This window comes from Protopterus annectens, chromosome 2.part1 (assembly GCF_019279795.1).
Source record: "Protopterus annectens isolate FY-2018-M chromosome 2.part1, PAN1.0, whole genome shotgun sequence".
In the NCBI taxonomy this organism is placed as follows: domain Eukaryota; kingdom Metazoa; phylum Chordata; order Ceratodontiformes; family Protopteridae; genus Protopterus; species Protopterus annectens.
Genome location: NC_056729.1, coordinates 329,084,356 through 329,108,431, shown reverse-complemented (window position 1 = coordinate 329,108,431; position 24,076 = coordinate 329,084,356). Strand labels below are relative to the sequence as shown.

At 38.4% G+C, this 24,076-nt stretch overlaps 1 protein-coding gene across 2 annotated transcripts in view; it reads left to right on the top strand.

The window, feature by feature from the left end:
• The first annotated feature begins 1,589 nt into the window (after positions 1-1,589).
• Positions 1,590-24,076, top strand: part of RBPJ (recombination signal binding protein for immunoglobulin kappa J region) — a 1,681,970-nt gene continuing 1,659,483 nt past the window's right edge. Inside the window, exon 1 of one of the 2 annotated variants that reach the window (XM_044062156.1) lies at positions 1,590-1,707. In XM_044062156.1, the coding sequence (XP_043918091.1) occupies positions 1,688-1,707 (20 nt within the window). In that variant the 5' untranslated portion in view covers positions 1,590-1,687. The remainder of the gene's footprint in view (positions 1,708-24,076) is intronic. The other variant, XM_044062154.1, reaches the window with a different exon arrangement.

The window sequence follows — 24,076 nt, the reverse complement described above, 5'->3', positions numbered from 1 at the left end:
AAAAATCTTATTGCCCAAAGTTTTTTCAAAATAAAGTCACAGAAAGCAACAGTATCCCTTCTATTTGTAATCTACCGTCAACAGCACCTTCATTTTAAACACATTTTCTGAAAGGTGACATGATTAATAAAGGAGTAGAGGAACACGCATGCAGCGCACTGTCACCGCTGCTAAAAACATCCCGCGAACTCTTGCCAGTTTGTTTTTTCTCCACCAGTTAAAATAATTCCCGCACAGCTTTTACTGCCAACCAGTGCCGTACTCATAAGACTACTGTTATGCCTTGTTTATTAATGACCTGGGCGATAGTGTAGTGTACATAACCATGTGTATATAGCATTGCAACTTGCATATTTTGTTTGTGTTTCGACCACATTAATTGTATGCATGATGTCACTGACTAATATGAATGGCATGTCAATCATGCATTTCATATGAAACTTTTTCACGCCACTCACCGGAGCCACGCCCACTCCTGCGCAGACTTGAAGGTGAGCCAATACACTACACTATCGCCGTGACCTGCAGCCAAACAATACTGTCGGCAGAATACCGTCGGATAGCCTCATTCCTTTATTTTTTTTTCTTTTAAAGGAATATGCGTATAATCCGATAGAAGCAAAAGCGTAATTTACAATTGCCCGGTTGAGTGCTGTAGCAAGCTACTGAGGCAAAGGTTCCTGCCATACCACCCTCTCCTTAACTCTAAGAACTTTGAACAATACGGTACCAACTGCCTCGGGCAATACATTCAGAACCCTACAGAATTTATGATCAAACTTTCTAAATCAAAGAGCTTGGTGTCACAAGAAACGCTGGCGCTAATGCAAGTATATATGCAGCTACAGCCCTTCTAATATTACAGTGTTACCTACAAGTTATCCAGTGCAGAACACCCGAACCCTGTATATGAAAATATGATCATCATTGATTCACAAGCCCATGATTTCGAACCGGACTGTACTTTAAGCACAGGGCTAAATGCTTAGCTGGAGACAAAACAATTTTAAGACACTCTGCTAAGCGCTTCTCCATTCACGACTACTGTCTACCTTACTTATATTTTGAGCCACCAATAGCTGCTAGATATGTGAAATTGAATATGAAAGCATGAACAAATCCGTCTGACACACACATATTATTTTTGTTTCTGACTTTTTCAGGGAGAACGAAATACATGCAGTCAAAACACTTCTTACAGTAAGAAATAAACAATATATCTACAGTGCGTTCTCCACAATCCCATTGGAAAATTTCTGATAAAACATTCCGTTGATTTCGCCAATCAATGAATGCTGCTTTAAATTCTAAACCCAAAGAAATTGCATGAAATGGAAGCAATTCTAATGATATTTAACTATCCTTGTTTTATGTAACCAGCATGGTAATGTTAATACTACGTGAGATTCAAAAGTATATTAATTTCCTCCCAAAAATGCTTAACATTTCACTTTAGGGTCAAAAACAACCAAAGCAATTGCAAGTTTACTTAAAACGTCGCGATAATCTAAAATTCTAAACCATTACTTGAACGGTGATAGTTTTTTTCCAAGTCTCGCGAGTTCTTCGAATTTCCCACGCCTGCTGTTGTCTACCTGCCTGTCTGGTCCGCCTCACTCAGCACTCCATTCTCAGATTGGGGTTAGGGCCTCGCGAGAATTAGAGTTTGGGCGAGAGTTTGTGGAAGATGGCGCCTGTTGTGACAGGGTAAGTCTGAGATTCAGATGTACTGAAAGAGGGCAAAGTGGGGTTGTAATTAGGCTTTTTGTGTTTTTACTATAGTTGAGTGAAAGAACAAAACTGGCGGGGCTTAGTCGGTACTGGAGGGTAGTGTTTCCGTGGGTTACCTTGTCGATGTTGAACCTATCGCCAGTTCTGGATTTAAGTTCTTCACTTTACTGTTGCTCTTTTTTGCTAAGTCTGTTGTGTATGTGTTATTGTAGTCCATCACTCTGTAGTATGGAGTTTCAGCGCTGGAGTTGCAACTTAGCCTGCCCTTTCCGTTTTTTTTTTAATCTAAACACACTGTGTGCAGTGGCCGTCTTATTTGCTTTTCCACGCGTTGATCGCGTACTAGTTTGTGTTTTGTTCATTTTGAGTCTTGTGTGCTAATAATTTTCAGTTTGCTGTGCTTAATCTTAAATTTGACTTTAATTGCAACGTATGGTTTTGTATGTTGCATTTTGTTTGTGCAATGTTGTCATTGTCCTGGTTTCAAAATAAACATGCTATGGCATTTACTCTGTTGTCTGAAGTAATAATCGAACTTGTCTCCTTATGTTATGATGTAGTGGCTATAAGTGGTGCTTTTCTTTCTGCTGGTGTCAGTACTTTAAGTTTGCCTTCAAGATTACGGAATTGCATATGTGAGCAGGATGACAGTAAGCTGGTTTGTCATCATGATCAAGTTAGTTAAGTTAATCGTGGCTGTACTGTATGGTTTGTTTTACATAATTTTAGATTGAGTAGGGCAGAAGAGATGCATTGATATGACATTAAAATACAAAACGCTGATTGATGCTGATTACAAAGTTTAAAAAGTGTCTACTATGTGAGCAGAGCGGATCTAGATCATACGGGATTAATATTATGGAGTGTGTCAGTTACTTATTCTACAGGGAAGTAGAAATAATGATCATGGCATGGATTCACATAATGCAAACGGTAATTGGTTCTACGCTTAAGTTTGTTGCTTTTTTGTCACTTGGTGAGTTAGGGTTTGCCAGTGTTCTATAGGGAAGTGGTCATTTAAGCATTTATATGGTTCGAAACACTATATGCTTTTTTAAATTATTTTAGTAGTAAATTTTATAGTAAAAATCCACAGACTTCGCAGTTAGGGAAAGGAAGTGGACGCAGATTAGCTTGTCTAGTGGTAGCATTTAAGAGTAATGTAATGCTGTGGAGTGAAACAGTAGCACAGTGAATTATATTTTTGTGTTGTGCATAAAATGTTATTTTGCTCAGCCTGGACTATTTGCAGTGGTTGCAACTGGCTGTTGACATTTACCATTTGGGTTTCTTCACAGCATTATTCTGAGTAGGGACACTGTTGGCAGCAGGATACTTGAAGTGGAATGAAAGCGGAGGCATCACAGGGATAATGTATCATCGGCCTGTACATTATCTACACTCCACATGTGTGTGTTCTAGGATTAGTAAATCCCTTTGAGAAGATGCTTTGCCTTCTATTTTGTCAGGTGACATATGTGTAGTACAGTGGTTAGCCCCCCATGCCTGATTCTCAGTGAAGATTTGTGTCTTTGTAGCATTTGTGGCTTATTTTTTCCCCCACTCTCCTGGAGCCGTGTGTCTTTGCAGTTTGATTGGAGGTGCTGCATTATCACTTGATATGTGTGTGTGAACCTGGCTGTCTCTCTGCCCTTTGGGCTGTTTTCCTTCAGGTGCTGATATCTTCCTTGGACCTGTTTAGTGAGAGAAACTCTGATCTCTGTGACCCTAAGTCAATTAATGCTGTTGTCAATGGTTTCATGTTACTGTATTGGAAACTGCCATTTTAATGTGCATACAGCTTCCTTGTTTGATTGTTAAGACAGACATCAGTGTATTATGGCTAATTTGTGTTATTCAGATGTCATGGTTTTCTGTAGGAGTACTTTGTAAACCCCTTTTTGGTGCTGTCCATCTACCTGATAGTAAGCTTTAGCACTTATATTTTTGTAGAATAAATGCTGATATTTTTTTCATTCTTTCACCTTCCGTGACATCTGTCATCATGTATGATCTAGATACGCTCTGTTCACCTAATATAGTAGAAACCTTTTAAACTTTGTAATCAGCATCAGTCGGTTTGTTTTATATTTTAGTGTCCTATCTGTGCATCTCTTCTGCCCTACCGAATCTTATAAAAGTATGCAAAACAAACCATACAGTACAGCCACGATTAACTTAACTGATTTAAAAACTTTGACATGTTGTAACATCTATTTTTCTAAATGGCTTGCCCTGGTGTGAAGATTATGTTGTGAGTAGACTGAATAAACTGCTTGTCCTAGTGAAGGTTGTGGTCGAAACAAGCTGACCAATATAGACAAGACTTCTGTATCCCAGCAACGCTGTCTGGCTCTTCCTTTGGGGTTCCTGGGCCATTTGTACACAGTCTGCCCAGCTCATCCTGGATGTGCCTGTGGACCTCCTTGCATTGTGCTTGATAACCTCTTATAAGAGGTCTAGTTTAAGTTTTTATAACTGGTCTGTCTCACTAGAGCCTTGCTTCCATTTTAAATGGTGAGAGGGAACTGGAAGTGACACCTTTTAAGGTCTGTAACATAAATGACACTGGGATATGCAAACATTAAGGGTTGCATAACATAGTGATTTGGGCATAAAGAAATGCACATAAACATCTACCTGAATAACATTTGCAGACAAACTGGCGCATTTTGACCAGTCACATTTTGGGATAGCCTTAACTTTTTTAATTTGGGTGAAAGATGGTGAGTGCCACTGCACTTCATGTGGCAACTCCTTAAGTAGTTTAAAGGCATGTGCACAATTTCTCTCTCTTCCCCAAGCAGAAGACCTACTCTCCTGAGCCATGGGACCCCACAAAATTGAAGGGACCTGGCATGGGCATGCTTTAGTACTGTGTGTGTGTGTGTGTTTTCCCCTGCACTGAATTTTTTTTTTAAATTACTTTATTTCTTTGAGTTCACTGCTAGAAGTCTTGGAAATGGTATTTAAACACTTCTGTAGTTAAGTGATTACAACTGTTAGTAGATCATTTGCTTTTTGTACTGAAGTGGATGCTGCTCATCCTGTGTTCTCAGGCTCTCATTTCCTTTCAGAATTATTTTCTGTTTGCTGCTTCAGCAAAAGCATATGCTTGTAGAATGCTTTAATTGACTGTAATGTAAAGCTGATGACGTGCAATATCAGGTTTCTCTTTTTAAATGGTAGTTATTTTCTTGAAGTTTTTTTAACCATTTCCAACAACTTCTCTTGTGTTTAATCTTTTATTCTTACCGACCTGTCTTAACCTTGTATCTTGATATAAGTCACAATTTACAAGTAGTTCTAGCTAAGTTCAAAGCCTCGGTTTTGTTGTTATGGTGTAACAAATTTGTATTTTCGTATGTATACTATTTTGTTTACTTTATACTTTTATTGTAATTCGTGCATTAAAATTTACTGTTACTCATGGAACTCTTCTCCCCGGGCCTCCACTGAAAAAGGACCCGTGTCCAGTTGTATTTTCCTGGTAAACAAATGTTAAATAAATAAAATGCTGCAGTATGCTGATGATGGGGACAGATTGAGACATTTGGTTATTTACTTTTCATGTAGCTACTGTGTTGTCCATACTAAGTAATAGCATTTAAAATCACATGCTATAAGTAGAGAATGGTTAAGTATCCTATTTGTAAAAGCTTCTTAGTTTTGTTTTGTGACTGCTGAGTATAACTATAAACTGTTGTCAGCACTTGAGAAAAAAAACTTGTAGGTTTTGGACTGGCATTCGGGTTTGGTACTTGGTTGTTTGTAGTAATCTGTGAGAGGTACTTGTTTTAAGTCATGAATGGAGTAAAATTCTTTAGTATAGATGTTGAGGTTGCTTATGTTCAGCCTGTATTTATGTAGTCGGGTACCAATGGTTGAAAATTAATTGTCCTTGGTGTAGGAAGTAATGTTTTGCCATGAGTACTAAACACACTTCATGAAATGTTGCTGCATATTGAGTTGGTAACTTGGGGAGTATTGTCAATGAGGCAGGAAGGTACACCCCCCCCCCAAAAAAAAAATCTTGGAAGCTGCTTTTATGCTAAGCTAAAATGTCTATTTGATTTATGACGTAGTAATGTGCAGAGGCACATTATTCATGCATAGGAAATGTATTTCTGCACAGTAGTATATAGAATTTTTTTCATGCTTGTGTAATTTCCTTAAACATATAACAATTCTTTTAGTAGTTTATTTTTTCTTACTGTGCTTTCAAGAGAGAGACCCTTTGGTGGCATACAGATGTGATGGTAGTCTGCACATTTCCCCTGATAACCTTGCAGTGTGCAGGCACCCATATTTGTGTGTCTGTTGGATGTCTGTATGTATATATACACACACATCCGCAGCCCCTTTTCCCCATTTTTGCACGTCACATCTATTGCCAATGTTCACACCACAGGGTGGTTAGCCTTGCCACGATTGACCTTCCATACTACACTCACTTATACATGCGCAGTCATGGCTATGACCAATTTAGAGAGTCCAATCCATCTATTTGCTGTGTGTGGCTTTGTAGTGTGGGAGTAAATTGGAGCACTGTAGGGAACCCATGTACAGACAGAGGATATCCCAGCTGAGAATCAAACCACTGAACTTGTTGCTGTGAGGTGACAACTGTACCCACTCTCCATTGTGCCACTCCATATACATATTTTATCATTTATTTTCTAGTACTAATTTTTTCATGTTCAGTGGTGCTGAGAGCTAGTGCTTGCCCTGGTAGGCAGGGTGGGTAAGACATGAAACTAATCCTGGTAAGGTTGCTGGTTTCCTCACAGGCCACATTGGAATAGTTTGCATGCCCCCATTGTATCGGAGAGCCTTTGCTACTGCTCTGCTGTTCACAGTTGTAAATTCCCTTTTTGTTCATGTACACTTGCACTAGAGTGCTTATTCCCACTCATCTTGGATAAATGTGTCTCTCTCTTGCTGTGAATACTCTCCTAACTTGCCCAACATCTAGATCATATGTGCTGTGACTTCTTATGAGTTTCCTGCTTTCCCTGACTTCATTTTCCTTAGTGCTGTACTTGGCCTGTTCTGAAGTTTTGTGTAAACTATGGTTACTGGTGTAGCCGAAGTCTGAGTACTTTATTTTGGAATTTGGGGTTGCATTTTGTCAACTTATTGTAGCTTAAATGTTTTATTTAGTAGAATGAATTTAACTATAGGTGATGCACAGAGGTGAAGGGTTTCTCCTTTTGAAGGAATTGAGGGTTGCAAGTTTTGTTGTAACTTTGTATATTTGTAAGCAATAGTCATACGTAATGTTTTCTTATAAAAGCTTGTGATGGTTGCCGAGTGATTGTTAGTCTGTGATTGATAATAAATGCTTTGCATAGAAAATATCCAGAGAGCAATGCTTATAAAGTATGTTTGATGTTTTAAATATGGTAAACCTTGTTCATAGGTAGATACTAGGCTATCAGCCCAAGGGCCTACGTAAGCCTAGCCAGCAAGATTCCATAGCTTACGCCACCTAAGAAAGTTATTTTCCTGTGCCACTGTCCAGCAGAGAGACAGAAGTGAACCCCAGGGTGTATTTCCTATTTCCCATCCACTCATCAAGATTTTTCTTGAAGAGTGCTTTGCTTGACATAGATGGGTAGCTTGTTCCAGAGTATAGGAAGTCTCTGGGACATGAATCTGTCCCTCCAACGTGTCATGTTTATTGTGGTGACAAGGTTTGTCTTCATTCCTTTTTTATAAAGAATTCAGTTCTGTGTGGAGACCTGCGTGAATGGGCATACCTTCGTTGAAGGTTGTACGTCAGGGCTGGCAACTCAGTACGTAAAAATCTGCTGCCAATCATTAGCGGATCGGAGTTCCGCTGTGGCGACCTCTAACCGGGAAACGCCGAAAGATACAACAACAGTTCAGTTTTTTGTGTATGTATATATAATATATAGATATGTGTGTGTATGTATGTGCGTGTATGTATATATGTGTGTGTGTGTGTGTGTGTGTGTGTGTGTGTGTGTGTATATATATATATATATATATATATATATATATATATATATATATATATATATATATATATATTTGATCAAGCGCACGTTGCTCATTCGGGTATAACACTGACTTTTATGCGTGAATCTCATAATGCCAAATGGTCGAAATGTCATAAACAACACCAAGTTCGACATTTGCAACTGCTCTACCACCTAAATGAGTGCTACCATGGGTAAAAAAAAAGGGCACTGTTTTGCGATTCGCATCTCTTGCAATCGCTTTTTTGAGATTTTGCCGCACTGCTTTCGACAATACCCGATTTGACCATCTACCGGCTGATCGAATGCATGTATACTATAAATCTATAATTTTGCTGTTTTAACCACTAAGAGATGTTAGTCATATATGCACTGTTGAAATATCATCACATGCTAGCTTTGCTCTTAAAATTCGTTGTAGTTTATCATTTTGAATATAAAAAGGAAAAAAAATGCTCTTAACTCAAATATAGGGTTTAAAAAAAAGTTCAGATTGGAGAAAAGTGTTTAAAGTTTTGATATTTTAATTACCTTTTATAAAGTGGGTGGATTAGTGAATTTGATTTAAATGTTCTGTGATATTTTACTGTTTTCATGTTATAGATCCAGTCAGTTGTTTTGCATGTTCTTCAGGTTTGTTTGGCTATACATTATAGTTTGGCATTTTTAATATAGCCTATTTTTATATGAAAATAATTCCAAGAATTAGGTTGTGGTGCAAAATTAAGTTGGAATATGTAGCAAACATTAACACAGGCATATTTTTGCTGCATAGTGAAATGTTCATTAAGTTAGCATTTTAGATACAGTTTTGTTAGATATGTACCCTTCAGTCTTTCGTAAGTTGCAGGGATACCTTTAAAACTGTTTTCAGAGGATTGAATATACATATTGGGCATTCTAATAAGGATTGAAGTTTAATTATATGCAGAAATTGCCACATTAGGACCTTGGTTCAGACATTTTGAGTGGAGTAATCTATTCACAGACTTTAGTTGTATTAGGGACAGCCGCTGGATAAATTCGTGACTCTTTATGATTATTTTAAGCCGTAAAGTATTTTCCCTGTTGCCCAGCTGCAAACATGAGCATTCCATTATGACATTGATTTTATGTACTCCTCAATATCAGTTTGTGTGTGAATAATTACATCCAGTTTAAAAATGCAGAAAGCAAATGTGACCACATTTTGTAGCACTATGGAGAAATCTTCTAGCACTATAAAGATGACTACATTTCTAACTCGTTTTGTGTTTGTCAGAATACAGCTGTTATACATGCCATGTGATGGGATGCCTTCAATCCAGGTTGTGAATTAGAAATGTTTAGTCTGTCTGTTGATGAGGAACCATAAGGTTGTCGTCTGCATGTTGTTTTACTCAATCCAGGTTGTGAAGTAGAAATGTTGAGTCTGTCTGTTGATGAGGAACCATAAATAAGGTTGTCGTCTGCATGTTGTTTTACTGCAGTAAAGTGAAGAATGTCATTTTTGTATTTTGTTTGTGGATGGATGATGCTAAATAATGTTTGTTTATTTTTTTGCAAGCTCGAGCTCCTGCTACAATATTGAGCCATACTCTTCTGGCTGTTCATTTGGTGCATTTATTCCTCTTGGGTGAGGGACGAGTGGTGGGAGCAATCAACTTTGTGACAGCTGTCATGTCCCCATACCTAACCTGTCTGCCATGGTGCTATTTACAGATATTGTGCACATGGTACCACATTCTGACTAATCTCTTATAAGTAGTGCAGTTTAAGCTCACTGTACTCATTGCTGTGGTAATGCATCTGCACTCCTGCAATAAGACATTACCCTCATTCCAGGATGGGCGAACTGTCATTAGCCTTCACTCCCCTCCTTCTGTACCTTGTCACTTTAACAGCAGTGGTGCTGGTCAGACATGAGTTGCCTGGGATATTACACTGTGGTTTATCAGTGGGGTATTTCTTCATTTGCATATTGTACTGTGTTAGTGTTGTAATGGTATGTTATGTCTTTAATGAAGATTTGTGATGATTACTGGACCTAGGTGATGCTGGAAATGGTTGGTTGTGAATTTGCATTTACAGATCATTCGCTAGTTTTTGAATACCTGAAGCCGTGCCTTCAGTAGTAAAAATAGTTGATCAGGTTCTTTTAGCATTTGGTGATTGTTTCAAATGTCCTTGCGCTCAAAAGATGGCAATCCAACTGCCTTAACTTTTAGTTCATTACATTTGTACTCTGTATTTATTACCAGTTGTGTACACCTTTTGTAGATCTGAAATCATGCTTGAAATCTGGTTTAGAGTGTAAAGAAGTTGTTTACATTTTTCTCTGATTTTTGAGAGGGTATCATAATGATGCATAACAATTGAATGCGAACAAGACTCCACCTTTATATAAGAAAAGAGTACTTTTTTCATTAGTGCAGGAACAAAATATTGATTCATGGAATGCAGCGTTTGCAGTGATATTTAGGAACTCTGGAGGAATTTTGTTTATGGAAATGGAACCCAGATTTTGGTTTTATAAGAAACGTGCACCATTTATGATATACCACTCTGAATGGAAAAGATGGGATGGTCTTTATGGGTATATGTCTGACAAGAAATGTCATTTGTTATGACTTGCCTGTCAGTCAGTAGTTTGGCCTATGGCTTCCCACCACAGGCACAAGCCTGTGGTCAGTTATGGAGTCTGTGAAAACACTGATTGCAAGGAGTAGCAGGAGGTGATGTCACAATCCCTTACAGTATGTGCATTCTCTCCCTGTCTGCTGTTCTGTTTACTCTTGCTTGCAGGGTTACCAGTTGTAAGAGTCTATGAAACCACATTGAGCAGTACTGCACATATCCTGGTCAAATGTCCAGTCAGTTCTTTTTGTCCCCCATAATCTGGGTGGCATAAAGATGCACTGTGAGTAGTCTTATAGTGATTTTGATATGGATTGGTATAACTTCTCATGCCTACCGAATACTGTCTGTTAAACTGTTATAACAGGTTTTGCTATCTAGTAGTAAAATTGCAACATCTTCCACACCCTTGTGTTTCATGTCTGATCTTTGGCTGCAGTATTCTGGTGTTGAAGTCAGTCTCAAAAATGGAACTGTTAGTCAAGTTCCAGAAGTGCTTGTAATGTGTGTGTCTTTTACAGTTGATTGTCTACTCAGCACAATGTAGGCTTCCTGCATCAAGTCCTGTTTTGAATTTATTTCATGTATTTTCAGTAGAGTTAGCAGCAGTTTTGTTGTGAATTTGCCCTGGGTTTTAGTCATTGTCCCAATTCATTAATGCCAGCAATACAAGTATTGTGAAGTTTTGTCTGAGATGTATCTGTTTTGTTCTGTTTGATTTTGAGGTGCATGATCTGCTTTAAAAGTGGTGAATGTGGTTTTCTGATTTGAGGAAGATGAGCTAGTACAAGTTCATGAACTTGAACTAATGGAGGGTATTGGAAATAAGCAAATGCTCGCTTGCTTCTATAGTCTCAAGAATACACATGAGCATTGTTGCAGTTATGGTATGCAGCTTTATTTTAATTGGCTATGATTGGGCATGCAGGAAGTGGGTATAGAGTGTATACAAAGTAGTATAATTTTAAAGAGTTAAGGTGGTAAGAATGGATGGGAGGGCAAGATGAAAACCACTGGTGTATGGAGGCCCTATATATATTTTTTTTCTACATGAAATCTCAGAGGGCGTATGTGTAAGAGAAGTGGTTTGTTATAGTCAGTGTTGTGTGATGCTTAGTACGGTTGAAAGGGTAGCAATGGCAGTGCCCTGTAGTTAAAAGGGTTCTCTGGCTGACTGTAATCCAGGCAGTGTATGCTTGTACCAGGCTAAGCAGTGCTTCCACCATTGCACTTCTGTAATTTAGTCCAGTTTTGGTTAAATGTGCTATATTACTGATGTGTTAATACAAATGTAGATCTGCTTCAGTCAACATCCTTTCTGATTGTAAGTGATGCTGTGACAAATGTAATGAGGAAAGTACTGTACAGAGAGGCTGCGGAGTCAAGGTACAGGGAGAAAGCAGCAATATTTACAGCTTGCATTTCTTTGAATGTGGTGGTAGTATAGTTGGGTTAAAGGGGTGGAAGTCATTTCAGTTTTGGTAGCAATGGCTTTTTAAAAGCGTATTTCATGAAGGAAAGCAAACCTACTAATTACATTTGTACATGTTGGAAGAAAAATGTTTTATGCTTGATAAACCTATGACTTATTATCACCAGAGGAAGGAGAGAGAAGATCAGCTATTGCTAAGTAACGCAGTCTAAACAAGTCTGTGATCAGCACTCTAAAGCCCTGAGTAATCTTTCCTTATTTCCAAACCAGTTTTATTTAGCTGCACTGTTTTAATGTTGCTTGTTGTAGTGGCATGCAGCACCTGTGTACTGTAGAAAACATTGTATTAGTAAAAATATTTTTATTACTTAATATGTAGGAGTACATGTAGTTCTCATGAGTCTATTATTTTGATGTTAATTACAAAAACTGTAAATAGAGGTGACCTTAGAAACCCTTAAGGCAGAGAAATGCAATTCTTGTTGGGAGGCCTTGAATTTGGTAGTCGGTTTATCTCTTGTATGCTACCAGTTGGCCTGTAGGCAGCATGAACAGTAAAATGTGCATTGATTCCACAGCGATGAAGCCTATATTAAGTACACATTTTAATTCATGGATATGATTGCCTGATGGAGCAGGTAGAAAAAAAATATGAAGTAGAAGAAGGCACAGCTGTATAATGTCAGCTGCAGCAATTAGGAGAATTTCACATTTTGTTACCAAAGTTGTCCAGATAGGCATTGCCCTTTTTGAGAAGGCCTGGGAATTTTTTTATATGAATTTTCATTAAAAAAATGTTCAGCCCACGCCAGACTGATGATATTGTGATCCAAGTACATTAAGATGGCTGAAGGTATTTGGGACCACATGCATGTAAAAATAGGACATTAGAAGTGATTTGGAGTGACATCCCATTTGCAATTCCATGTTTAGCAATGTGACTAAGCCTGAAAATTTAAAGATGACCTACTAGACCTGAAAAGTCTTCCCAAATCTATTACACATTGTAGCAGTCATGTGAACCATCTCCTAATTAGTTTCTTTTGAAACTTGCCTGACAAAGGGTTATAGAAGCTTGTCTGATCATACAGTTAGTCTTGCCAGTAGTCAGTACCTAGAAAAAAAAGTAAGTTGAAGCTAAGGAACAAAAGGGGCCATTTCAGTTCATCTTTAAAGTGCGCAGGAATGTCTTCTATTTGGACTTGATGATGAACTTGACAGTACTGTGTTGCTTCCTGGTAACCCATTATTCTAGTTAGTTTCATTATGAGTAGAAATTTTGTAATATGAAGGTCTTCAGTGCAATGCTCTGTACTTACGTTGCACTGACAAAAATACTAGTGCCCATAAACCTTTTAGAAGCAAGAGTTGCTGTTCATTTTCTGTATAAACTGTGAGGGTGTATTGAAGGTCTGTTACTTGTATGTGGTACACTATTTTATGTAAACATTCCCATTTGTATCCCTCACTGTTTTCAATATTTGGACCTAAACTTGTCAGAGGGGATTGGAAATAAATAAAGCATCTATTTTACTATGGGCTAGCAATACCCCCCCCCCCCCCGTTTAATCTTTTGACCTTTGAGTTGGTTATACGTAGGGGGTGAGGTGTACATCCAGAAACAGTAGCCAAGTATTTGGGGACCATTTTTGCCCCCCTTTACCTACTGATCAGTAAGCCTCCCCTTTACCAGAAATTATACTGTTTGAGGGGGGGTGTTATCCAGGTGGCTGCAATTACGGGTGCTTTGTGCTGTTGACTGCATGCTAGCAATTAAAGGTTTCTAGTTTGTGGCTTAACCTCACAGTGATAAAATGAGTAATTGCATCCCTGCATGGGTTGTGTATGTTCCCTTGTTTGCTTATGCATGTGCTGACTGGGGCTTCTGTCCTAGGCTTGGGAAGCCATTCTGACTGTGTGGTTCATGGCTACAGGGCTTAAATGCAGATAGTCAAAGTGGTGATGTCATATTCGGTGCTGTGGCTCTTCAGATGATGAAGTTTGACCTGTCATGTTAACAACTGAAATTCATTTTATAGGTAATGTGTGCAGTTTTTGTTCCTTGTGATATAAAGACAGCAAACTTGGTGGACGCTGTGTGATAGAGTTCACTAGGCAAATAGACATTTATTCTATATGTGAACAGCAGTGAATATCCATGGTTTATAGAGAGGTTTGACCTGGCACTTAAGCATGGTCTGGAACAAATTTTTTTTTTTTTTAGTAATTTTATGTTAATCTGTCTAAATCTATCCATCTGTATATCTATAGCTCTCTCTCTTTTTTTATTTTATATATATGTGCGTGTGTGTGTATAAACTTGTTCTTTTTTATGAGAAATATTGACGTGCATTTAGATATATGTATGTGCCAAGTCATGATTCTCAGTATTTTGTTTCTCCCGTGTAATAACATTATAAATGCACAACTGCTGGAAACTTCTCTTTCAGGGACAAATCATATTTTTTGTGGTTTTTATAGGAGCTAAAATGTTTTTATAACCTATTTTATGCAGTCATTCTCTGCAAGAAGCAATGTGTATGTTTGTGGTGTACTGAATTTAAAGACCTCAACATTAGGGGGAGTATGAAGTCTTGATAAAGGACTCTACAGCAAAACATGGGTTGTGTCATCTTTGTTTCCGAAGTATAACATTAGACCTGTCCACCATACACATACTGTTTCAGTATGTCCCTTCTGAGTGGGTATACCTTCAACTGTGCACATATCCCTTAAATCCATAAGCAGTGGAGAAATATATGGACTACATGCAAGTACTGCAGCTTTTTGCTGTTGAACACACACACATTCTTACTCCATGAGCTATATCTGTAATTATTTAATTGTCATCATATAACTGCCATTTGCTTTCATGCATATCCTCCCCCAAGAAGAAGATAAACATTTTCTGTGTGATAGCTAGTTTAGAAGAAAGTAAAAGATCTGCTGCACTGTATGTTATCTTGTTGGCCATTTGCAGTGACTCGCAGCATGTCAGATTAAATGTTTATTCATTAAAGATGTGTGATTGCTTTGTGTTTACATATGCCTCCTTGCTCTTTCATCAGAACATGTCAAATGGTTATGTGTTTGTGATGAAAATGAAGGAATATTTGCTGAAGTTATTCATTTATTTTTTTGTTTTGTTTTCTCTGAGACACCCATCTATAGTAACTCCGAACAAATCACATTACTGATGTTCGCCCCACAAAGGAAAAGTAGCGCTTTTGGTGTCCTGATTGTAAAGGATTTTGTGGCTTCAGTAACACACACCCACACACTTATTTAAAATTCACAGTTGCACACTTCAGTCTTCATGTATGGTGGACTTTTATTTTACACTAGTGGTTTGCTGCTTCTCTATACTGTTCTAGTTTCTTTCCTCCCACTTTGACAGACTTATTACATCTTTCCATTCGTTCCTTTGTTTTTTTTTTCTCCCATCCATTTAATTTTTTCTGCATTGTTTTCTCCTGTCCAACTCTCCTTTCTAGTACTTTCCCTTTTATTTTCCACTTTTTTGCCATTGCACTCTTCACCTCTGTTGCCATTAGATTTATTGATTACATTTTTTTTCCTACGAATTCTCTGCCTTATCCTCTATTCCCACATGGAAATTTCCAGGCTTTCTATCCCTCTTGTACATATATACTCTTCTGGATTTCAAAAGGTCACTGTCCAGATCTTTTGTGCCTCATTTGCCTTGTATCTTCAACACCTTAAGTCTTTTCTCTTCCTCTTGTGTGTTTTTTTCAGCGAAAGCTGAAAATATCGAAGAAACAGAATTCTTTCCTAGGGAAAGAATTTGGTTGTCCGTTTCTGTTGCTTTGGTATTTTCAGCTCTCTGGAGGAAAGGTACGGGTCTGGTTCAGGTAAGTGTGCGAGAGTGCGGGTTAGGTATGTGTGTGTTGTGTAGACATGAGGGTTAGGGCGGGTTAGGTGAGTTAGAGTTAGGGCACGGGTTAGGTATGTGTGCGATTGTGTGGACGTGAGGGTTAGGTGAGTTAGGGCGCGGGTGAGGTGAGTGTGTGATAGTGACAGACCTTAGGGTTAGGGTGTGGGTTAAGGTAAGTGGATAGTTAGTGGTGTGTGTATAGTTTAGTGTAGGGTTAGGTGTAAGAGTTTAGGTGTATATGTGTGTGTGGATTGCTGTTTGTTTGGTGTGTGTGTGTGTGTGTGTGTGTTTTGGAGCAGCAAAATTTTTCCCTAGGAAAAAATTTGCTGTTCTGAATGTTCTATGTTTGGTGACTTCGATTGGTAGGGTTCGATATTAGAACACTTTGACATTTTGAATGTTCGGTGTTCTAATGTAGACCCGTTTTTTTTCTGTGCCAATATACCACCTGTGCAATGTTCTTAATATCTGATCTTCCACCACATGAATTTTCTGCATCTCTGATTTTATTTTGAGGACTTTTTGGCATTCAGCTTCCCCAGTCTGTCACCCTTCCATTCTTCTCATTTGTGGCTTCTTCCGCTTCCCCCGTTAAGTCGTCTTAAATCATTTGACTTTTACTTTCTCCTAGTGTTCCCATATTATCTATGCAGATCTCACTTTTCCTTCTCTCCTTTTCTTGGGTTTCTGCATCCTCCCTCCTTGGCCATTTTTTTTCAGTCTGGTGTGTGTCCACCATTTGTTTTGTGTTTTGATCCAAATTCCTCTCTGGTTTTGAATACAGATTGTTCCCCTGCCCCCTCCTTCGTTAATGCCTTTTTCCCCTCTTATCCCCTTTTCCTACTGTGTTTTCTTTTTTTTTTTTTTTCCTGTGGAAGTGGCCCATCTGCCTTCTTCCCATGCTTCTCTTATTTCCCTCGACCCCATATTGTTTTGCTAAATCTTTGTAGTGCTGCCCCCCCCCCCAATTATTCTATTTACCCACTTTCCTTTTGATCTCCCTTTTACTGTCTCTGTAAGTAGGATATATGTTACAGCCTGAGCGAGTATGTTTGGGTGATACCACCCCCCCCTATTTTTTTCTATTCAGTCTTAGCATAATTTTGGGATCCTTCTCTTTCCCTTTCTTTAGTCACCCATCCAATTCCTGCTGTAATTTTAGTACTTTCATTACCTCTTTCACTACCTCCTTTACCTTTTTGTCCTTCACTACCTCTTTACCTTTGTCCTTCGCTACCACTTTGATAACCTCCTCCAGGATTTTTTTGCATTCAGTTTCTCCCTCTCTTTTCCTTCTTCTTTGTACCTCTCAATGGAATGTCTTTCCCTTTTCTTGTTCCTGGTATATTTGTTAGAAGTAGTCCTGAAAAAAATTCCATAACCCTGCTGTCCTCTGTGTACACAGTCTCTCTCCCTCTGTTTGGATTCAATTGCTTGCTGTCCCCCGTCCCCCCCCGGCTGTCTCATGTTCCCTAACCCTGCAGTCCTCCTATGATCTCTCCCTCTTTCCCACCAATGTTTTGGTATCTCTCACTCTCCATTTCATGTTCCTGTCCAAGTCTTTCTTTGTCTTTATACAGTACATTTTTTGTCCTTTTTCCAAACAGTCAGTTTTTATTGGGATCTAGTGTGACGTTGGAGTCCCCTCTGTTGTCTTCCTCTTCATCAATGTTTGTTTGTTTGAATTCTTCAAAGACCTTGCTGTATAAGTAAACTGTATCTTTCCTGGGTTTCCCTGCTGAGCTGAACCTTCTGTCCTTGTGTCTTTACATACACCCCCAAAGAGTGGATTTATATTTATTCCATATTGTCTGTCTTATTCCATTTATTTTTCATGCCAAATGTTCATATCTCCCCTCCCCAATTTCAGTTTTCTGCACCCTTTCAGTCACTGAAAAGGTTGCCGCTCCCTTTTTGCCATCCTCTGTTTTGTCTGTTTCTCCCTTGAAACTGTGGGTCATGATCTTCCCACCTTTTACCCTTTAATTTGATCTGCTGGAGCAGTACCATATCTGCTTGCATCCTACTCATTCTGCTGTGTATTTTTCCTTTTTGGTTGGGTGCAAAGATCCTTTTTGTTTTCATGTCTCTCTGGTTGTCTTCGCTCTAGACAATCCGTCTTTGAACAACTTTCCTTTTCTAGGTTTCCATGCTGAGCTGGACTTTCTGTCCTTTGGCCTTCACATATGTTCGGCCTCCACTTCCCTCCACCCAGTAGAGTTGGATTTATCTACTTCCTGTGATATGATTACCTCTTAGACTTCAGTCATTCACCTTGTTCTTGTTTTCCATGTCTGTTTTGGCTTTATCCTTCTTGCTTTCACTGCTTCTCCATTATCATCTCCTTGCTGCTGTTTATCTGTTCCTCTACTTGTTTACTTCGCATTTTAGTCTACTTTTGTGACAGTTTCATGCATTCTGTTTCACTCCTCTGTAATATATTGCAGCCAAACATAACACTGGTGTTTTCATAACTGTTTCTCATTTTTTTTATTCAGGTGTACCACAACACTTTTTTTCGTACTACTTCAAAGTGAATATTGACTTAACATGAAAATACAAACCTTATAAATATGACATCGTAGAAAGGTTGTATAACAGCAATCTGCTTATTTGTGCCTCTCTTTTTACCTTTGTTACTGCTGGAACGTAGTGTAGAAAAAAACATTTTTTTTACCACCTTTGAATAGCGCCCCATGTTCACAGATCCCATTAGTCCTTTTCAGTCTAATTTACCCCGTTTGTTGTGTCAGTTCTATGACTTTAATCTCTCTGCTGTTTTTGACATGCAGTTGAGTTTACTGGGTGTCTCTGTCCCCCCCACCCCATTTATTCTTTCATCTCTCCCTGTATGACTAGACTGTCCAGATTTGTGCCTGTTGCTTCAGCCTTGTGCACAATTTCTGTAACAAAGGCTTGTGCATCTTCCTGTGTATAGAACTTGCCTTCCATATTATTTAAGCATACTTGTATTCAACATATTAAATTATGGTTACAGAGAAGAAAACTGCCAATTTAAGGAACAAGTATACTTGCAAAGAGGTACCCAGGAAAACTCTCATCCTGAGCAGAACCGCCTTTAAAACTACCATTGGGGAAACTAGCTTTTTCCAGACAGGCCCTGCTCTGTGGAATAAGCTTCCAGCATAGCTAAAATATGAGACTACTTTCCTTTGGTTCAAGCAAATCACTGTCTGAGTACCTGCATAATGAAGAAGAAAGCATGTGATGTTTTTGGGATAGCTGTTAGTGTGCAACATATTGGTGTACCTCTCTTCAGAGCATGTATACCTACAAACTCCCTCTTTTGGCAGCACTACTTCATCTTTTGTTCTTAACCAGTGCTTTGCAGTTATATTAATCCACTACTCCTGTGGGCCATACTTTTCGATCACAAGGTTGTAAATGTATGCATAGTTTCTAAAAATGTGTAAATTGCAATTTAGCATGATGTGACTGTTAAGTCATCCCTGAATTTCTATCAGTTGTGCTGTTTTACAGCAGATCATAGGTACATGTACTGACCAGTCATGCTTTTTATGTATATTTGTTATATTCTACCATTTTATATATCTGTTTGTCTTTGCAATGTTGTAGATAAAATGTTTCATGTCTCCATGCCTGGACTGTGGTTGAAAAGGTTTTGTACCAGCCCACCTACCCAGTTATCAATTGGTACATAACTAAATAAGCAGTGGTATTCTGGATGCATTTAGCTGTGTCATATAAATGTGGACGAGGGTCTTTGCTCCGCTAGTGTAATGTGATGAGGGTCTTTGCTCTGCTAGTGTAATGGGACTATGAAGAGCAATGACCTCTGGAGCCTTTTGTTTTTTTAAATGCATCTTTAGATGACCTTTGCAGTAGCTCCTTGGTAAATGCCGGATGTTCTCTGCAGGTCAGGGTCTTCTTTTTAAGGAGACTGTGATCCCAGAATGTTCCATTTAGGATTTTCTGCCCAAGAAATTTGGTAGAACTCTACCTTGTCACTGAAAGTGGCCGCCGCCTTATCAGATATGAAGGTTGTGTACTTACCTTGAAGATAGATTCCTTTTTGTCCTGGAGAATTAGGGTACCAATAGTGTATGATGGGGTCCTGTTTCATACAGTAGTAGTACTGTTGCAAGTAACTCCTTACACATGTTATTTACGTAAGCACATTTATTTGTCTTTGTTTACCGGGAAAGTCTGAATAATACACATTTTCAGCAGAGGCCCAGGGCGAAAATAATTTGTTTACATTTCATTTTACTTGGTTCCAGTTAAATACAGAGTAGTTACATTTCTATTTACACGTTCTAACATTCTACAACCCCCCCCCCCCCCCCACACACACACAACTTAGTGGATTGTACAGGCAGCAGTTATGTATTAAAAAAATTGTCGTTTCAGTGAGAAGTTGAGAGTATTCTGTGTAAGGAGAGTATTTGGATAGTATCGTATGGTGAGCACAAAGTCTTAACCTGGTGATGAGCATGTGCAGGACCAGGACTGGGTAAGATTATGTTTAAGCAGTGGTTTAAGACTATTGAGTTGAGAGCTTTATTTGTGTGGTGATACTATTCCAGAGTTCAGCAATGTATTGGGAGTAGAGCGAGGCTCCTGCAGCATTATTTGAGTTTGTGAGCAGTGAGAATTTGTTACTAGAATCAAGGTTCCTTGCTGGACGGTAGGGCAGTAATAAGTTTTTGTAGTGCATTGCATTTTCTTGATGATGAGTGCGTTTGTGTGCTGTAGTTAGTTGTGAATATGTTTGGTAGTTGTGCAGTTCAAGCCAGTTTAATTGCTTAAAGCTGTGGCAATGGTGGATCCTACGAGGGAGAGTGGCAGTTTTAGTTATTTTATTGTAGCAGGAGGAAAGTTTCTTTCTTTCAGTATTTAAGTTTGTTAGGAACGGCATATAAAAGAGTTGGCAGTAAAAAGGTGATGGAAGGAATCCATTGATCCTGTAAAGGGAGCCTAGTTTGTGGTGTGTAGATTTAATGGTGTTCAGTATGTACTGGTCATATTTGGGATTGTCCTCTACTATAACACCTAGAAGTTTACTGTGAGTTAAAATTTCAGTGACTGTATTATTTACTAACTTTATGGTAAAATATTACTTTTTTACCTCAAAATTGCCTTGAGTAGGAGGTTTTTTTCTTTGAGCCAGGTTTCTTCAGAGGAGAAATATTTTTGGATAGTGTCTTGGAGCTTATTTATTGTTGAACCGCATATTAATTTTGAGTTGTCTGCATACTGAATTTAACTAGCATGATGAGTGAGGGTTATTAATAAATATATTAAATAGGAGAGGACCCAGGATAGAGCCCTGAGGGACACTTATAGTAACTGGTTGAAAGGATGAGTAGGTTTATTACTTATCTGGACGGCAACAAGCAGTTAAATGGCAACTAAAACTATGATAAGGAGTATAGTGAAAGTCCTGTTGAGTTTAATGAGCAGCTGCTAATGTGAGACAGCATCAAATGCCTTTGACAAGTCTAAGAACATGGTGGACATGAGCAGACCATTGTTTCTATGTTGGTTTAGTTTATTGGTAAACTGTAGTAGAGCAGTAGTGGTGCCGTGCTGGGGTCCAAAGCCATGTTGTGTTTCTTTGTGCAGGTTATTTGTGGTTGGGTATTGCATCAGTTGCATATGGAAGCATTTCTCCTAATATTTGGGAGAGGAGGAGAGAATCTCTGTTGGTTTGTAGTTACTAAACTCTGGAGATGTGCCTTCTTTGTGCAGTGGTAGGATTGTAGGATGAGCAAGGTGTGTACTAGACTAAAATTTGAAGAGCTTTGAGTAGTTTTTGGTTGAACAGGGGTAGATGTATTTGGGTGTCTGAGAAATAATATTGATTGTATAAAGTAGGAATTAAACTGTGTGGGGATAGTCTTGTCATATTATCTGTTTCTGGAGAGGGAGTGGTGGTCTTGCCAGAGTTAATTAGTTTTAGTGATGAACAAAAAAAGTTTTGGGTTGTTTTGATGTTTGTCGTGTAGGTTGATAAAGTATGTTTGCTTGTCCTGTTTGTGTAGTAAGCACATACCAGTTATATTGCTTTAGTGTTTCATTGAATATACCTTTACTAACATTGGTTGTATTTCATATTTGTTATGTTTTGTTTAGGTTATGGTGAGTTCTAATGGTATATATTGGTATGTGGCCACTTGTACTATGTGAGAAGTGGTCTAGTTTTGTCAGTTTGTCTGGTTTATAAGAATTCAGTCCGTCTCCCTGAAGTTTTATTGATTCTAGTGGATATGGTTATTAATTATTTGATGTATGTTTATGGATTCTGTGGGGGGTAGTGACATTTGAGTTGCCAGTCTATACAAGTCTCCAAGTATTATACGGTAGAACTTCGTTAACACACAATGGTAAGGAGTAAAAATTTTGGGACTGCGTAATGCTGCATGCACAAATGAAATATCATTCAAATATATATAGTCCTAGGTAGTAAAACATGTAGGCACTAAAAATAACTGGGAGAAATTCAGTTTCAGTGCATTCAGCAGAAACCAGGCAGCCAAGACTACAGTACATGCATTTAAATCGTGAACTCCTAATGAAACAAGCAGTCGCTGAAAACCACCAATAAATTTGTCAAAAATGTTATGTAAATTATTTAACAAGAAAGTGTAACATTAAGTAAAATGGCAATTTAAAACAGTACAGTACTTTATTCCGATGTACCACATGTTAACCAAATGCAGCTAACAAGACAACCGCAGCAAGACGTTTGATAGCAATCCAGTCCAACAAAATTAGTTTCCTTGAAAATACTGCAGATACAGATACATATACAGTAGGTATCCTGGTGCTACGTACAGTACTGTAACTCTGCGGTGTTAAGCACAATGGAAACAAAACTTGCATTGTTCATTTACTGCAGAGTTTTGCTGTACTGCTCAGTTAAGTACAGTAAGTAAGCCAGAGAAGTAATTCACAAAGTGGAAATACTGTAATATAGTAATCAGATACCTTTTGAGTAGGTGTTATCTTTTGGATAGGAAAATATATTTTAGTGAGGTCAAGCTTGGTGTGTAATGTGTTCCTTGCAAAACAGCAGGAGTAAGTCTTGTTTCTGTCTTTATGCATTCTCCCATAGTGTAGCATGGGGAAACGAAATTAGGGTTATTGTACATGTGCACTGCAGCTTCCTTGATGGGGGGGGGGGGCATTATAACCCACATGTCTCTTATTGGTCCAACATAGGCATTGTACTACAGCTACTGAAGCTTTCAGACTAAAGTGATCCCTTAATGAGTTCAACGATTCACACTGATCTTTAGTGCCCTTTTGTTTTCTGCCAGTTCACATGGACCTAATACTGTAGTGATTGGTCAATAAATAGATTACACAAGTGTACTGTACATGTCCCTTAAATAATATATAGTTATGCATTTACATGCCTCTGAATTTTTGTTTTTTCTTGCAAAATCGGCCATATGCCTCAGGTGTATTAAATCCAGTGGTTCTGCGCCTTGCTTCTCCGTGAATCTCGTGAATTTTTCTACGACCTCTTCACATGGCAAAATTTTCAATGTCTCTATGGATGAGGCAGCATCTTCACTTTTGCCTACATTATGTGAATTAGTGGTAGCAATTTGGTCTGAACTGCTTGTACAATGTCATCATCGAACATTAATTCAGTAACTGGAACACCCCAATCCCTTCTTTCATCAGATTGTAACCATTTATTGATATAGTCTTGAGAGGTTTCACTGCTGAAATCTTTCAGTATCTCCTAAATTTGTGCTGCTTTTTCTTGATTTGTTTGGCTAACTGTCTTGACATCTGTTTCAGTGAATCCTTCAAAGTCGTATTCAGAAGAGCTATCGAGGTCTGGCACAGCGTCCATCTGAGCCTGAGCAAAGGCATCATGCAGACCTGTCATCCAACATTTTTCTATTGACATTTTTTTTTTACGTCATTCCCTGACTGCTGAAGCATATACATCTTTTAGATTTAAATTTTGTGAACTACGGAATGTTAGCAGTTTCAGAGGAAACTAAGGCCAAAGGCCAAAATTAATCCACATCTATAATTTTGCTTGAAAGTTTTAATAAATCTTTTTGGTCTAAAGGTTGGACTTTTGATGTGGTGGTCTTGGGTAGGTAAATAATGCGAATTTTACTATTATGTGAAACTAATGTATCAGCAGGTGGATGAGCAGTACAAATGTCCAGCAGTAACGGTGCCTTCAAGTTTTTGAGCATGCAGGTGTTTTTTTAACCACTGGAACAAATCACTGAAAATGGAACTTGACACCCATGCATTCTTACTGCTTCTATAGATAATGGGCATTTTTTTGTGTATTTAAATTATTTAAACAGCATGGATTTTCACAAAATGTCCTGTTAGAAGTGGGGGTTCATAGGTAAGTACTAGACTGTCTGTCCATGG